Below are 16987 nucleotides of genomic sequence, written 5' to 3'. Positions count from 1 at the left end.
CGTGTTCGCGAGACCTGAGTCTCCATGCGACTGTTCGAATAGCAGAACTTCTTCTTCTACTCTCGAATCGATCCGAATCTCTCATATTGTGGGTAGCTGAATCAGGGTCATGAACAAGAGAGTCCATCCGTACGATGACGTTGCTTCAAAGTGTTGAGTTGCCATTTAGGGTGCCATTGAGAAGGTCAATCATGCAAGTGCAAGTTTTTGGTCAATTCCGTGGATTTTGGTCGATCGATCACAATCGCACCTGATTATAAAATAAATTTGCCGTCCACGAGAATCATTCTCCACATTATTTTCACCTCTGGCTTCCCGTGTTCGCACACCCTCCCCTTGTTTTTATCTGTGAATAACTCTGCCTACTACATAATGCTTGTTGTTGAGGATGTCGCTGGTGTCAAGGTCATCGTGCCTTGAGTGTCGGATTCAGGTCGCCTTCGGCGTCGACATGAACATTTAGTTTGCAGGTTCGATTTCCTTCGCCGTTGATGCGCAGAGTTCGATTTGTTGTGCCGAGTTCTGATGGTGGCTCCCTCAAACTGGAGTCGTTCTACGCAATGTGTCGAGCGTAGTGGACACAGTTGTGCAGGTGAAGTCCCGTGAAAGTTCACGCGACAGATCCCTGGATGCGGCTCGCTCAAAATTTGTGCCGGATCTGGAGATGGGCCGGTGATAGTACGACAAGTCCGTCAGCGATTCGGACAGAGGGATAACGTTCGATACCGATCGACGTCGTTGATAGAAGTCCTGCTCTTCTACAGAGTAAGAGGACTGCAGCTTTCGGATTGAGTTGTTTCTGTTGAGGAACGATGACTTAGAGATATCACGTCAGGAATATGGTTATCCTCATCACCTTCATCTGGAAATTTCTCCGTACGGCGCGGCGGGGAGCGAGGCCGAATCTCAATTCACCGTCGTAAGTAAAAAGAACGTGACCATGGATCGCGGTATCAGGTTCGTTCGAGATCCTCTGGCACGTCTCATAAAACCAACCTGTGCTGTGGCTGAGCGTGAACTGATCCTGAAGAATGGTGGTGGTTATGACAACGACCGAAGCCCGCGCCTACGACTGCTCCATAGCCACCAGCACCGCCCACCCCGACGCCCATTAGACCCAATCCGCCTAGGTTATGGCTGCCCGGATGAACTGACGTCACGCTTCCCGTCGTACTTCCTGAAATTACGGCGTTCTTGTGAGTCGCCGTGCAGCCTCGGAAAGAGACACAGACTGCAGGAGGAGCCACATTCAAACGAAGATCAGGGAATTTCGGGGCTTTCGATATGAAAAATGAAGAGACTCCCAAGGAGAATGGTTCTCTCTCGTATGTATGCTTTCGGGTCTCTTCTTCCCTTCTCGGTTCATCTCGCGCCCTGCACTTCCGGCTGATAATGCAGAAAAAGTGCTGAAGCTTCCTACCAAATCCCCGGAAATAAAGTACAATAGAACATGACTTGGAAAATAGGCGGGAAAAGTTCCTCGAAATCCTAGCGGCTCCATTTTCCGAGAATAATATTCATCCCGTGCTACAGAATGATGGGAGTCGATCGCACCGCGAAACGCGCGAGAAAAACACGGAAAAAGGGTGAAGCTCAAAAATCGACACGCACCACACTCACCGGTGTAAGAGAACCTACTGCCGTGTCTCCTACAATGGGGTACATGAGCATCGTTGTTCTGTAGGAACGAATCTATTTTTCGATCAAGGCCTTTCTTTTTCAATTCCTGCCGATACCTGAGGGAGAATCGATAATAATTGGATGCGCTGGCGCTCAGAGAGACACCAAGGCACGTTGAACTGTTCGAATGATCACTCACCTGTGAATACAGAGAAAAATCGCAAAAGTTCCTGCAAGTTCGCTTGACATCAGTCCAGTGACTGCTAAAAGGAACGAGTACCCGTATCGGTACATGAACAGTGGACCCTGCAAGGAATCAGCTCGCCTTAGTTCGACAATTCGTGCTGATGACATCAAAGAATAGTACTCGCTTTCACTAAACTAAGTCCGGTCATTATCGACGTAGGTAGCTCTGATTCAGAGCTCGCTCGGCGACGTCCGCCTACACGATATAATGATTCGGAAGGTCGGAAAAATCGCCATGAAAAAAACGGCTCGGGTCCGACGCGGTGAGTTAGAAGCCACGAGGATCGACAGCTTCACGCTATCGCCCGCGTGCCGGCTGCGATGCTCTCGGAGCCCCGAGCGAGTTTGTTGAGGGTTGTCGACAGAAAGCACAGATCATGGACAACCACTGCTCAGATTTCTCGTACTTGTCGCTGAATCTCTTGAAGAATGTGCGCAGTCCGCGCGTGAGTCTCAACTTTCTTTTTGTCGAAGTCGTTCGCAACGGAAACGAAGGAACTCCGACTGAAGTTCGAAAAGATCCGTGGACGCAGAGTCGGACTCTCCCATCGCTGCTATGGAGTAGGAAAAATGAAAACAGGTGAAATATCGAGGGCATCTTCTTTCGGATACACTACAGAATTATGGAAGACATAATCTCCTTGAGGGATGATTGTGGGAAGCATTGCGTTCGATTTCGTAGCTCTCAATTCTTAAGGAAACGCGGAGGGAGCTGTCCTCACAACTTCACAGAGTCGGGTGCTCAAAATAACATGATAGAATGTGCAGGAACATGATAGATCATGGTTCCGAGGCGATTCTAGCCTTCGTAGGGGTTTAGGGGAGCTCGCTCGAAAGGCTGCTGCGCCGTCACTGGAATGATTGTCGATTGTCGCCGGAGCAGTCGTAATTTCATTTGGAGATATTCTGGAGAGCTCTGCGTTCGATCTCGGAGCCATCGGCTCATCGGCCAATGCAAAGCGAGCGGTCCTCGTAGTTTCGAAGACTCGGGCGGTCGGGATGCCATGAATGACAACATGACTCTCATGCGATGCTGACTCGCGAGCTGCGGTAGTAGATGAGCTTCTGAGGCTGGAGGGAATGGAACTCATTTGTACGCTCTCGATCCTCTGATCATCCGGATGAGCATTCGATCACCCCGATCATGCTCACTTAGGAGGCTGCTGCGTCATCGAATCGCACCTCAGCGGAACGGTCGGGGCACAATGTGAAGAGAGCTTGTGAATATGAGAAACATCTAGTGAACACCGGAGAAAAACTTGCTAATTTACGGAATAACTTGACAACGATGCGATTGATCGAGGGGGGAAATTTCTTCTTACGCTAGCAGGAATGATTCTGCATCGTATCGAAGTAATATGAAGTCCTTCCACACGCTATTAGCTCCGATTTCTGGTACGGTGACGGACCGACATCACGGCTTTATTCTATAAGGTGGATAAGGTGGATCCCCTTGAATGTTCTTCCCCGTACGGAGGAAACTCCGTCTCGAGCGGTGACATAGACGCGCCATTTTTCCTCCAGCCAGGAGATCCCTCCAGGTTGAGGGCCGAGACGTCGGGTTAGAATCGTCGGGCTTCCAAGCCGCTACGACGACGTCGATTCGTGCGCGTATCATTTCGAGTCGGAAGGAAAAATCAGGAGCGCACAAGCTAAGCCGTCCGTGAGATCGCTGCCAGGGATGGGGGCTCTGAACGCTGGCTAGTCTCGGCCGAAACTGGACTCCGTAACCACGGTCTACGAGCACACGAGATGCAACTTTTATACGGGCGTAAGAGTGTGGATTTTAAGCGGCCGAGAGAGGGAGCGGCAGCTCCGCAGGAGGAAGCTTTTCGAAGGCTCGATTTGAACCACGTCCCGTCCGTTCGAATGATCTTTCTGAGCCGATGGATACCTTCAACCCTTTCTATTTCCAAGTCTCGCCCACTCGTTCGTCCGCCCTGAGCGAGCGACCTGCCAACCGACCAGCGGGCCGACCGCCTCGCTTTCTCTCAGGGTGCCAGCCCGGGCGTACGCTTTCGCTTCTGTCGAAAATTCATCATCCGGAAACTGACTCGGTGTGCGTGAGTGGACGATCCGCAACGGTACCAGTCACTTTTGTTCGGGCACGTCGAGAAAGAGCTTACCCGAACAGAATTCCATCACGCCCGCGTTCCATCTAGCTCGTCCCCCGTGACGAATTTGTTAGCCCATGCTGAGTGGTACGCTCCTTGGCGCCTAATCTCACTAACTAAGGCTGCTTACCTGGAAGGTTGATTTGGGTCTGAGTTTGGCTCCGACTTCAGCCTTGAATGTTGAGATGTAGATCACCATTCCCACGAGGATCATGAGGCCCGAAATAATGAAGCATATGCCCGCCGCGAAGATTAGTACACGACGCCTCTTCAGTAGATGGCCCAGGAAACAGAGCACCTCGCCCAAGCACAGGATCAGCGCCGATACGAGGATGAAGGTCGATGCGCGGTTGACGGCATCTGGAATAATTGAAGTGTTGGGAATTTCAATATCGACCTCCTATCTGTTCATCTCAGGCGCTCCCTTCAGGCTACTGCGGAAATCCGAGGCCTGATTATCAGCTCTGATCTATGGTCTGACGCGGCTCCCGATAAGGTCGCGCTTTCCTTGCTCAGAACTGGAGGGATCCCCAGCGAATGGAGGGGGCTGAAGTAGGGGGAGCCAGGGCGGGGACACTGTCAGAGCCGTGGTGGAGAGAGGGCTTCCGAAGCAAACTGGGAACGAGGCCTCGGGAGCTGTCTTTCTGTCTCCTAAAGCTCAACCGTAAGATGCCCGGGAAGAGAGCGAGAGGAAAAAGCTCCGGAGACGACTTCATGAAGAAAAAAGGAGACTCCCCGAGTCGGCGTAACAGGAGAGAGGATAATCGTGTAGGTGAAACCGAATGGACCACTCGGTCTCGGCCGCCGCCGAGTCAGTCTCTCTAAGTGTGTTCGTTCCTCAGGGGCTGAGCACGAAGAGCGGAGCTCTGCAGGAACTTATGGCCTCCGCTGTTTAATAATGCAAAAAGTGACACCTTCACCCCCTCGGTCAAACAAATAGTTGGTATACCAGTCATTCCAACACATTTGTCGTCGAGGCGTTCCCAACGAGAATTTGGTCTGTCCATCTACATCTAATGTGGCATTGCGGGGCCAAGATAGCTTTCCGAAATCTTTCAGAGAAGAAAAAGCGGAGACCATCTCTCTCGCCTCCGACGTCACGACTTCGTACAAAATCGAGGCACACGGCAAAGCTCGGGCACTTGACTTGACTTGACGCTATGCGGGACGCGGAATTCTTCATGAATATGAATATATTCATTGGCTTCGTAGTCTGTGGATCCTGTGTCTGAAATTTCATTCTCGAGAATCCAGTCAACCGTCCCGAAATCGGCCCGTAATACCAAGGATGCCGGGCGTATTCCCTCTATACTCACAGGGGATAGCCATCGTTGAGTCGTTCGGATCCGGGCTGTATTCTTCGGCGGGGAAGTAATCAATATTTACGCATTTTTGAGCAATTTCGCCAGCTGTAAGGAAATATTAATTCATTTAGTCTCAGCTTCTTCCTTACTCCACAGGGAGCTACTCAGCAAAGTCTCACATGGGAGGTAGCGGAAAACATGCTCAGTTTCCGTCGAGCACGACAGGAAAATCGACCGCCGTGAGTCTCCACAATACAACAGACAACAGAAACTCGTCCTGGCAAAGTTCGAGGGACCGGAGGATTTGATCTGGTGAGGCCGGAGTTCGTTATATCCGAGAGAATCCAAATGGGAAGTATGAGAGGGCGGGGTCTCTCCGCTAATCCGCTATACAGGGAGGGTCCGCTGTCACGGTTTCTGTATTCGGGACCGTGATAGTGAGCTCCTTCTGAAGTAGATTTCTCCAAACTCTGGGCCTGTACGATCGCTCGCTTCCTCATTGCTTGAGCCGTTATTTCGGGCTTTGATCATTTTCGTCAGGCATAGAAAGTTTCTAAAAATTCGTCTCTCGATCCACGCTTCCATTCCAAGCTTGCGCCAGTCAAACAGAGAGTGATTTCCCTCTGAACCATCACAGAGCAGAACTCAACAATTTCTTGGGGTCCATAGTCCTCGCAATACTATCTCCTCTGAAACTGCTGGTCTGACGCATCTTCCCAGGGAAATTCCCCATGCCCCGAGTTCCAACAGCGGCTCCTACACCGCCGAGCGTCTGATAAAACACACCGTGTTCTAGGGGCTGGACGCTCCTGTTTCGAACGAAGCGATGGCGGCCGATGTATGTTGCAACATCTCATTCGTTCAGTCCAAGTCGCGGAACTTTCCGTTTGACAGAACTCGACTCGTCCACAACAGAAGCAGCAGCAGCAACATCAAACAGCGGCGGCCGTCGAGTTTCTCCCGCAGGGCTCGTAAACCGTAACCCTATTTTCTGTGACCCGCGATGTCTGCCGACGAATGGCCGAGCGACCACTTCCACTAAATTGAATGCCTTCTAACTAAGTATCATGAGCTGTAAACATTCCATTCAATTGTCGATCGGCTGCCGTCGTCATTCAACGGGAGCGAGAACGGCAGATGTCATACAGCGCACGGTAATAGAGACAGCTCGTGCTCTCACCTCTCGCACAGTTTTTTTTTTCGCGTGAGTTCGGCGATCTGCCGTTTGTTCACCGATTTCCATTCACAGACTCCTCCGGGCCCAAACAACTATTGCACCTCATGGTCGCCGATGGAGCGACGGGATCTCCACTGGACTCGTAGGACGGATCTGCGGAGGCACCGAGAGCATCGCCGGGAGATTGTTCATAAGAAAGTTCTCATGCTCCACTCCATTATAAGCCCGGCCGTCTAACAGCGCGGTGAGGTCGGCGGCCGCCACTGCCAACGCCAAGCACCTCTACCGCGGGCACTACCGCCAAGTGCAGTATGATGTATATCTTTCATGGAGATGGGTTCGGCCAGAGAGCGAATATAATTTACGAGATCTCTTCGAGCCCAACTGTATTCTACGCCGGGGCAGAGGAGCGGGTACTGATTGGTCTTCAACTTCATCTCGGCCAGTGGAAATCCTTGTCGGAGACGGCTACGCTGATTTTGCCTCGACCACCAGCACTGGCGCAGCTTGTATCGAATGGCGCTGACTCTGAACCGTGTCGACCGAGTAACATGAGCTGTGGTTCTTTTCCAAGATTCGCCCTCGCCGAGTTTTTCCTATGATGATAGAGAGGACGGGCTCCGTGGAATACGTGGTTACGCCGGATTGGCGGGCGTCCGCGCGATATTTGTGCTACAGCATCGCAGCGAAAGGCGGGTCGATAAACTTAGGAGCTTTCGAAACACGCTAATCGGTGCAGAGGAGAAAAATGCTCCCCGTGAGTTTCATGTAAATTCGGTATCAAAAACAGAATCTTGAAATTATCTGACGACCGACGCGTATGAGACCCGCGTTTGCGTCGTGCATTTCCGCGACCGAAGACGGGCTCATGAATCGAATCGTATTACCGAATTCTATCCGCGGCTGCGCACCCCGCGTAACGGACGAAATTATTTTTCATGGAATCAAATCGAAGAGTTCCGCAGGCTGCAGACCCCGGTTCGTTTTCGTGCCCGGATCGATATCATCGTCTGTCGGCAAAAATTGTCGGGAAGTATTCCATTGCTTTTTTGGAGCGACTTTCGAACATTGAATTATTGATGGAGGTCACAGGGACCGTTCCGAAGATTCGTCCCAAAGGATTTTCAGAGCGTAGCGATCCGGCCGGAGGCGACCAGAATGGAGGGACGCGATTTGTCCGGCAAGTTATGATTCAGGAATTCAATCAGAATCGGATCCAATGAAGTTGGGAGATGAGCCGACTATCCGCAACCAAGGAAATGGAACAGTTTCCCCATCAGGAGATAGGTAGTTCCTCCGTCTTCCGTCCGCTATATTGGACGCAGAACTCGATCCCTGTCGGTCGCTTGTTCACAAGGTCGTTCGGCCTGTCGGAAGGCGGTAGGTTCCCGGCGAGCTGGAGCTCCGAGCGCAGATTGTCAAGCGGGATAGCGGTATCATCCAGTCTTTCCAAAAACTATGTTTCCTTTGATTCTTGTGTCCCCGTCGACCCGCTCCGTGGCCGAGTGTGGAGCGCCGAGCCCACCGTGCGACCGCGAATTTATCTGAGCCGCCAACCAATCTTCTCTTCTCAGCAGCGGGAAAAGCGGAGCACCGTAGTAGCAGGAAAGGATATCACAGATCCAATGCAGCCGACGGAAGCCCGGCACTGGAGTCGCGAGGTGCCAGTTCCTCCTGAGACTCCGGCAAGAAAAAATAGGAACAGAGTAAAGTATTGAAGTTTCGTTCGGCTCCTCCAGAGTTCGCTGACTGAGCTCCATGCACGACTGATCCACTGGACGCCGACAATGAAGTTTCCAGGATCGGGGGCCGAAGCTCTTTTCTCCTCGATTCTCGCACGAGTTCAGTTCGAACATACTGCAAGTTCCGGGACTTCCTCGGATACGGAACCGATAGCTCTGGACTAAGAGCCAGAAGAGAAGGTTTGAACGTGGCCCCTCTTCCGGAACTATCTTTTTCGGAAACACGCTCGGAAGCAGGTGCAAGTTCCTCGGTCAGAGAGCAGCGGGAATAGGATGGAACGATCCCTCCGGTAGTCTCCCCTCAGTAAGTTGACAGACAGGGCTAGCTCGAGGCATCGGGAAGGCGGCGCCAGTGATGGAATGGGAAAAATAGGAGTTTGGAAACGGCGGTGCAGCGCTTCGCCTCGGAGAAGTTCCCGTTACACAAAGTAGAAAAGGGAGTGCCATCCACATACGACCACCCGTGCCGCTTCGCAGCTTGGCCGACTACTTGGCCCACAGGCTGGCTGGAAGCCTCTGCTTCGGAAGCCATTGCTCGACGGGCTATTTCAGTGCTCGCAGGAAATCCCGTCAAGAGACACCTCTTGCCTGCCGCTTCTCCTGGAGGACGGCTGAGCAGCAGTTAGGCGGACCCGCTGGCTGAGCGCACACCTGCCGTCTTCGAACTATTGGCCGATAGAGAAACGCGGCTTCGATCTGCTTTCGGTCAACTACACCCGACTCGGACGAGTTCCAGCATGACCGTGCAGTCGCCTTTCGCTTTGCTGCAGTCCGACTGACTCCCTAGTTGGCGGTCGTAAGGACTTTCGGTCGAGGACTCGGCGAGGGTGGGAAAGCCTGCGCACAGACCCAATGAGAGCCGACTCGGTGGTTCATAATGTAACAAGCGAGTCACATTTGAGCTCAGCCGAAAGCACGTTGCTTCCCCAAACGTCTCCGGCATGGACCGGTAAGACTGACAGACAGACCGACAGAGGGAGAGATGGTGGACAGATCGCCGTTCTCCGATGATTCGTCCGTCTGGTCCATCCATCTATCCATCCACCTAAATCCTTCTAACTCAGTGGCGATGGGGGAAAGGGATTTCCGAGGTCGGAAATCGCAGCTCCCGGTGCCCCGAGGACACACGCTTGCCCGAGTCGATCGGGCCCCTTCGTCTCCGGCGGCGCCTACTACAGTTGGACGATATCGAATCGACTAAACTTTTAAAATGGTCATCTTCGGATGGATACATGGAAGTGGCCGGCTCGATCGCTTCGCCTCCGATCTTGGTGCCCGGTTGCACAGACGCGAATCAAATCACCGAGACGCGGAGTGAAAACCGCGGAACTCCAGCCCAGGCTGTGAGTGAGCTGCCTTCGGGTTATTCAAATGATACTCAACTCACGCCTTGGAGTATTAGTTCCGCCTTCTTATATTCTGAGAAATTTATTCCGCACCGCGAGCTCCAGTCGGGGGTTCTGGCGAAGCCTCCCGACCAAGCTTAGGTGTCAAAATCCGTTTTTCCTCGCTTTGTCGACGGAGAGACAGTGGAGTGTTCTCGGTCCTCGAGTCGATGGCAGGGACGCGAATGACGGTCGAGAGTGGGATCCGACAATCAATTACGACCAATGAGGCAATCGTTCTGATATTAAACCTTGGTGGCTTTCGAGATTCAGCGTGATGGGTTTTCCTTGCAGAAGTACATTGCGTGGATGGTGCTCCTGGGAATGCGCTCGAATCGTAAATACGAACTGAGCTTCTCGTTCAGAGTCAGGATGCCGAGCATTTGTGAGCCGAATATTTAGCGAAGTTCGGATAGCAAACTTGTATCTATGATTGCAGGGGAAAACTAGGGGAAATCGAGTAGATGACTTTTTAGGAACTTTGTCGCTCAAAGAGCTCAGCGGAACTCTCTCCTGTTGGGGGAATGGTTCCTCGGAAACTAACGTGGATCGCATAGCACGCATGAGCGGCTCACCTAAGAGCTCGTATACATTACCGAGCTTCCCCTCTTGCGCGAGACGTAGGCGAGCGAGAAGGGAGGCTCTGTTTAGATGAATTGGAGAGCCTTCTTCTGGAGAATTATCATCGATCTGCTGTGACGTGTACCTTAATTTGCTGTTCCTATCCGGACCGGGGACTCTTCTCTGCAGGGAAGACTGCTGGCCACTCGATTATTGGCTCCTCCTCGACACAGAGACCAATACGGCGGCAGCAGCAATCGAGCACATACACTCACACAGCTCATCATAAGGAAAACCGTGCGACGTCCCTCTGACCTGAGACCCTGGATACGCCAATTCGGGATGCGGGAGCATGAAAATGAGTCCGTCTGATTCCTTGTCATGCCTCTGCGCAGAGAACAGCAGAATCAGCAGAAAATCGAGGGCGCTCCCAACCGCGAGATTTTTGCCGGTGAATATCCGTCTTTCCAAATGTCGCAAAGGATCGTAGGGATCGCTCGGGTCGAAGAGATGAATAATTCGTAGGGGAGAAGTTCGTCAGAATAGAACCCTAAGTACTACCCGAATATTTAGTGGGGAGCGTTTGCGTGAAGAGCAAACCACAAAGCGAAAAAAAGCGTCTTGCGGTTGCCGTCGAGGAGAACTCGGATGCGAGCGTGACCGAGGGTCACGCCACGCGGGCTACTCCTGCGTGAAGCCAGCTCCCATCAACCCCGCCTCCATGGCATTAGCGAAAAAAAACATCACGAAGCAGGATGTAGCGTCTTCTCCTGCCGAGACATCCACCCGAAATGCGTCATTGGTAAGAGACGCCAACGCGCGGATCGTGAGATCAATCTTGAGGGTATTCCTCGATGATTATCACGGAGAGAGCTTCGGCCGAAGTCCGTGCTCACCGGCATCGAGGTTTACGGAATTCCGACAAGCAGTCGCCCGCAAGGCGGCGTGATCGCTACGAGCGAACTCGGGAAGGGCACACTGCGCCGACAAGTCGATCCCTTCCATGTCTCGCTCAAATGATCCTCGACGGTGAATTGTCACAGCGAACAAGCAACGAGAACTGATGGTTCTCACCGTCTTCGGTAGGTACTTTTATGCTGGTGTAGGCAAGAATGCGTGTACTCGAGCTCGACGCTCAAGGCTCCTACGATGGCGCTTGGAATTGCAAATGTCTCCTGGCCCCTCCGACTTTCGCTTACTCTTCCAAGGAAGCTGCGGGAATCCTTCAAAAAAAATCTTCGAAGCGTTCGTCTCGCTCGCAGATAGAAACAGCGAATCGCTGGAAAGCGACTACTAGCGCGGCCGCCGTACGAGAAAGTGCTCAAACTACATACAACCTGAGGCTAGGAGTGAGCGAGAAACTCTCCGTCGGGGATCCAGTGATTCAAAATTCATAAACGCCCGATGAAGAACGGAAAAACTCAGATTTGCTCGCTTTGCCCGCAGTGATTCCAAAAGTACGATTCTGACGACTCACGGCGCAGTGCGGGCGCCTACGAGAGAATAAATGCTGTTCCTGATCGAGTATGAATTTTCCACTTCCGTTTCCTGGGCACCGTGGTCGGAAGCGACCCAGAACCGAGATACTCGGACTGTGGCTGATTGAACGTAGAGTTGAGCCCAGTCGTCAGAAACTCAGCTCGGTTGAAGATGCTCACCACGTACCGTAGCATCCGGGAAGGCTCACGGTGTCGGAGTCGTGATCCTAGTCGGAGCCCAGACCCCAGCGGATCCCCGCTGAGATCAGACTTGAGGAGGTTCAGACCTCGCTGTCTCTACGACCGTATTGACTCAGGGTTTTTTTCTTAGAATTCTCTCCCGTATATCCCACGCTCATCCGGCAAGCTAGAGCATCCGAATAGAATCGCCCGATCCCACGACAAGGGCTTGGCCCGTTCGTCAAGGTCTCTCATGCCCAGACTTGCTCGCTCTAGCGACGAGGACTAAACAAGGAGCAAACAAAAGTGGTATAAGATTGTTATACTGAGCTTCTAGGATAGACGCTTAGGGCGGAAATCGCTCCAAACACGGAATAGTTCCCCAGGCAGCTCGAGTCTGTGTGTAAGCAAGAGAACGAGTATTTATAATGGCGCTCGTCGGGAACGCCGGCTAGGCGGCTGGCGAGCGCGAGGGCTGGCGGCGAACAGACGGTTCGGTCGTGCTAGAGGTGCTTATAGTGTGTTTGATCGGTCGCATCGCTGGGGGCGATTCTAAAACCAAGAGCAGTGACTCTCGTTGCAGGGCTCTTGTTGTTGCTGCCGCTACAACGCCCCCGCAAACGCTGCTACCGTATTTGTTGAGTCATACGAGACGATCTTGCAGTACGCCATTCACTCGGCCGGACCGCGCGACGGCCGACCAGCGGTAATCCGAGGGACGCTCAGAGCGGAAATTTCAAAGAGAGGGCGAGCAAGCGAGCGACAAGACTCCATTCCTTCGAGTTGACCTTGCCCAAGGGCATGACGTTGTTTTTGAGGACGTATTCTTCTATATCCAAACGCGACTCAGGACACCCTCGCTGCGACACGCGGGCTTCTGCGCGTGACTCAGTTTACCAGATCGGGAGTCCATCTTCCCGTCGCAGCGGTTAGGGAACAGGCAAATCTGCGAAAAGCACACAGCGGGATTCCGTATCTCCGTATGCGTACCTGTTGCCGTCTTTCCGACTGTCTGACCGTGACTCTCTCCGTTTGTTTGTCTGTTGCGTGTTTTCTCAACCGAGTGACCTATCACTTGCATCATCGGGTACAACAATCACCAGGAGAACGCTTCTTACAGCAACAAGTTGCTCGCCTGGAGAGCTTAGTTCTTCAGCCGCTATAGTTCCGCGAGAAAGGAAACTGAATGAACGCACACGGAGGGGATCCTCGGGGTCAGCCAGGAGAGGGGCGAAGGAGCACCCGCGCAATGCTTCCGATCCCGACTCACGCCAGACAACGAAGGCGCTAAGAATGTGGACGAGAGGAATAAGGAACGCGCGAGGAAAATTCCGTCGCCCGCCGCCGTCAGCTTGCCCGAGCGGAGACCGACGCCGCGACGCTGGCGAGGAAGCCCGGGCTATTCGGAGCAGGGAATCGCACACAGGAAGGCGTCAGGAGAAATTTCATCGGCCGCCGCTCGGAGCACCCGTGAGCTCGAGCTGGTAGAGGAGGAAAGTGGGTGGCGAGCGTGGAGTCTCTTGGACAAATCAATCCCCGTTCAATTCGAGGACTCGACTACGGCTCTTGTCAAGCCCCGCTTCTCGCATTGATTTTTCCCGGAGGTTGAGAAACCTCCCGGAATTAGAGCAGGCGTTACGCTCTCTCAACTTCGGAACCTCCGAATTTGTCTTCGCGGGCCCTGGTACTCCCCCCATTCGAAGCGGAGGGACAAGGACAGTCTGTGGCGGAGTTATTGCACACGTTCTACAGAAAATTCGAGATCGATCGACTTCAGTCCTATTCATGACACTGGTCGATGGAGCCGTTTCCTCCCGAGGCAGACCTGATACGTGATCCGCATCGCTCAGGCCTTCCCGCAGAGTCTATCCTTCCAATCGGAATTGTGTCACATGATCAGTCGTCCCGGATCAGAACTGCGGACTGAAGTTCAACTTATCGAATGGGGGGGGGATCCTCAAACTTTTCGAAATTGAAGATGAGCCTTACGATTGACACACTCCGCCGGGGATCCCTCACCGCCCACTATCTGCCGCCAGGTTGCGTTCTCACGAACCGACAGGTTCTCGAGACAGGTCCCATCGAAAAGGTTGCTGCCCGATACTATTTGAGAATTATTCAAACAGCTGAAACGACACTGGCCGAGTTGAAGAAACAACGAGCGAAGCCCGAGAGCGAAGCGAGAAGATAAACTATGCGTTCTCCCTCATCCGCTTTCTGTCAGCGTTTCGCTTGATCCCTCGATTCCGTAAGAACGAGCTCCGAATCGTTGGGGCATCCTCAACGCCACAGGTCGTTTCCCCTTTTTTCAACAACTCCGCCGCTTTCAATTCTGGTTAGAACTCCACAAGAAAATTCATCCGAGAGAATTGTTCGATGGCCACTGTCTGAGATTCCGGTGCCATGGGAACAATTAACATTCCGGCGGGGGACCATCTGGGAAGCCTGGGCCGCGAAGCCGCAGAAGTGAGAGCTACCGGTTTCTGGGGAAGAAATTCGCAGCGCAGAATCTCACGAAGTCCTGGGAAAATGCACTACAGGAAAGGCGAGATGTTACAATAAAAGGAGGACGCATACGATCAATGCCATCATCGGCATCATTAACGAGCCGCTAAGGGACTCTATTCTCGTCCTGGCTCCGTCCGCGCGCGAATATTCCACTGCGGAAGAGGCGGAATACTTCGCATTCTCCCCAGATCGAGTTTGCCTGCCAGCGAGAGCAGGCTCCAGCGTTTCTCTTGAGACTTTCCGTTTCCCATTTGGGTAAACGCGCTCGCACCGGATTGTCGTCCAGAACAAGCAAGCGTGATAGGTTAATCGCGTGGAGGTTTTCCCCTGACGATGAGTCCGGTTCCCGCCTCCTATGGAGATTCCCGATTAGACCATCTGCGTATCGACTGCCCTAGCTGACTCCGGACACAGCAGATGAAGCGACTTCACTTGTTCCATATTGAGGATATAATTAGAAATCCTGATCGGGGACCTCCCCACGGCAGAGGAAATTTCGAATGCGGAATCTGGGCATAAAATTCTGCTTCCACCCATGATTCTCGGATTTCTGAGTTATGCTTCATCAGCATTTGCGTGGTCGGGGGAGGTGCCCGATCGTGTGAGCGCTGAAGATGTAGAGTTTTCATCGACGATGACTTCGTGACAGTTTCAATAATTTCGGTCTGGGCAACTCCAGAGAGAGAGCGTCTAGTCCACGTGGTAGAGGAGAGAAAAAAACTCACGATCATTGAAGCAGATTTTCCAGAGTCCGCTGATGGTGAACTTGGAGAGATATTCTTTATCACCGGTTCCATTGTATCGAGGATTGGGCATAAGTTCTTCGGACTGTAACCATCGATCGGTGAACAGCGCGACCCCCTGAGCTACGAGTGAGCCCAGGGCCGTCAAAGGCGTCAAAAGACGCAGGAGACGCACCGTGTGACGTGACATCCTTCACCAGCGATAGGAATGGGATCCACCGCTGGAGGATGGGGGGGCGTCTAGAGCGCCAGGGACGTCGGGGGTGTTCAGGCCGTCCGGGATGGCAAGCGTTGACGTCCGGATGACGACGAGCTCCTCGCTGAACGCCGTCGACAGCTCTCCGCTCATTTCAGTCAATCACATTGATGGGCCTGTGTCGGCCACACGCCTGCGTTTCCACATTCTTTCTTCACACACGTCCACCAGCCGATCTTAGCGGAACACCGGAAACGAGCAGAAGGTAGAAATTCGCCAAAGAACCGAATGCGACTTTTCGACGAACTGACTAGGAATCGATGGACTCGATCAATTCATTTATCGAAATTTCATGAGGATGTATGCGACGACTGGTTTTCGCCGGAGTGAAATCGCGGAACCGGCGTCGATCCTCCCAGAAGGAGTCCTGAGATGTCTGAGCGTAGACGGCGTCCTTGTCGTTGACTGTCGCGTCGAACTGGTCATAAACGTACGGTCTAATTTCGAACAACGGGTGGAAAAGAACGAGAAGTCGGTGTCGTACTCCAGGTGAAGATCCCGAACAGCGTCTCAACTTGAGTTGATTAGCACATCTTGCACAACTCGTCGGCAGTAGGTCTCACCGAACACCGGCAGGGACCGTCTGTATAATTCCGCGAGGTCTCCTCCTGATGTGGTCTTCCTGGTGGTGGTTCCGACCGACTAAACCGGGTCGGAGGATTCTCCGTACTCGGTCTCTGGAGGGCAGCTCCCGAATGATTCAGGTTCCCTGTGTTCCTCGCGTGATCTCCGATCGACGCCGAGGATTTCCCATATTTGGATTTTCAGTATCCTCGCTCGATAAACGGAAGTATCCGCTCGACGATCGGCTGCCGGAATATTTAAGAATCAGGAGCAGTCCACTCCGAATGGAAAACTCGAGCCAAATGCGTTCTCTTCACACAGCTGGGGTGTCCTCAACGAATCGTTTCGGGAGGAGCTGACTTTCAGAACGGACGTTCGTCGGACCGCTCCCAGAACTCGTGAGCTATGATGAGTGGAGGCGGGCGTGGGTTGTTCGGTTGATCGGAGGTACACCCCTATCCTGAAGTCAAGGCGTCGCGCAACAACGTGACAGACTCACGCCTCGGGGTCTGACCCCGCTCATTCTTTGGGCGTATCTCACTCAGACGAGGAACTGTTGCGCTTCGTTCGTTACAACCGGGTTCGCAGTCTCGCTCGAGCTGACGTATCCACTGGGCTGGCAGGAGGGGCTTGTTTGAGACCGTAGGTGCCGAGAAGCTGGTTCTCCCTCCTGGAGATTCGCACACACTTCAATTCACCTGGTATCCACGTTGAGATCAACTCGACGTTCTATCATGGCGATTCCAGCTCGTTGGCGTCCTTCAGTCGATTTCCGAAGCTCCCTGCCCCGATCGAGGGATGAGAGACACTCTTAGAAACACATGTTTTTCCGTCGTCGACTAGCCTCGATTCGCTTCATGTTTCAGCAATCGGCGCCACGGTCGTATGAGCTTCGAGACGACAGCTCGGTAGATCCACTCCGAGAGGAAGCTGATACTGGTACACTAGAACGTGAAATCATATCCAAAAGAGAGAAACCAAAAAGATGCGAAGTTTTCTAGCACGTTTTCGAATGCAAGCGGTTGAGTTGCAGACCGCTCGGCACTCCGGGGCGTTCTACAACACAGTGGAGGTCCGCGCGGGAGACATGATGGCGTAGATACACACTC

General features: G+C 52.9%; 1 protein-coding gene across 1 annotated transcript; it reads right to left on the bottom strand.

Moving 5' to 3' along the window:
• Positions 1–537: 537 nt before the first annotated feature.
• Positions 538–15248, bottom strand: stg1 (stargazin-like protein). The gene is made up of 7 exons (XM_018641250.1): positions 15041–15248; positions 5297–5389; positions 4111–4340; positions 1820–1926; positions 1621–1736; positions 997–1177; positions 538–799 (listed from the first exon to the last, which is right to left on the bottom strand). Exons 1-7 carry the CDS (start codon positions 15246–15248, stop codon positions 538–540), a joined length of 1197 nt encoding a protein of 398 aa, XP_018496766.1.
• Positions 15249–16987: the final 1739 nt, after the last annotated feature.

This window comes from Galendromus occidentalis, unplaced genomic scaffold (genome assembly GCF_000255335.2).
Source record: "Galendromus occidentalis unplaced genomic scaffold, Mocc_1.1 scf7180000075740, whole genome shotgun sequence".
Classification (NCBI taxonomy): Eukaryota; Metazoa; Arthropoda; class Arachnida; order Mesostigmata; family Phytoseiidae; genus Galendromus; species Galendromus occidentalis.
This window is presented reverse-complemented; position numbering and strand designations above follow the sequence as displayed.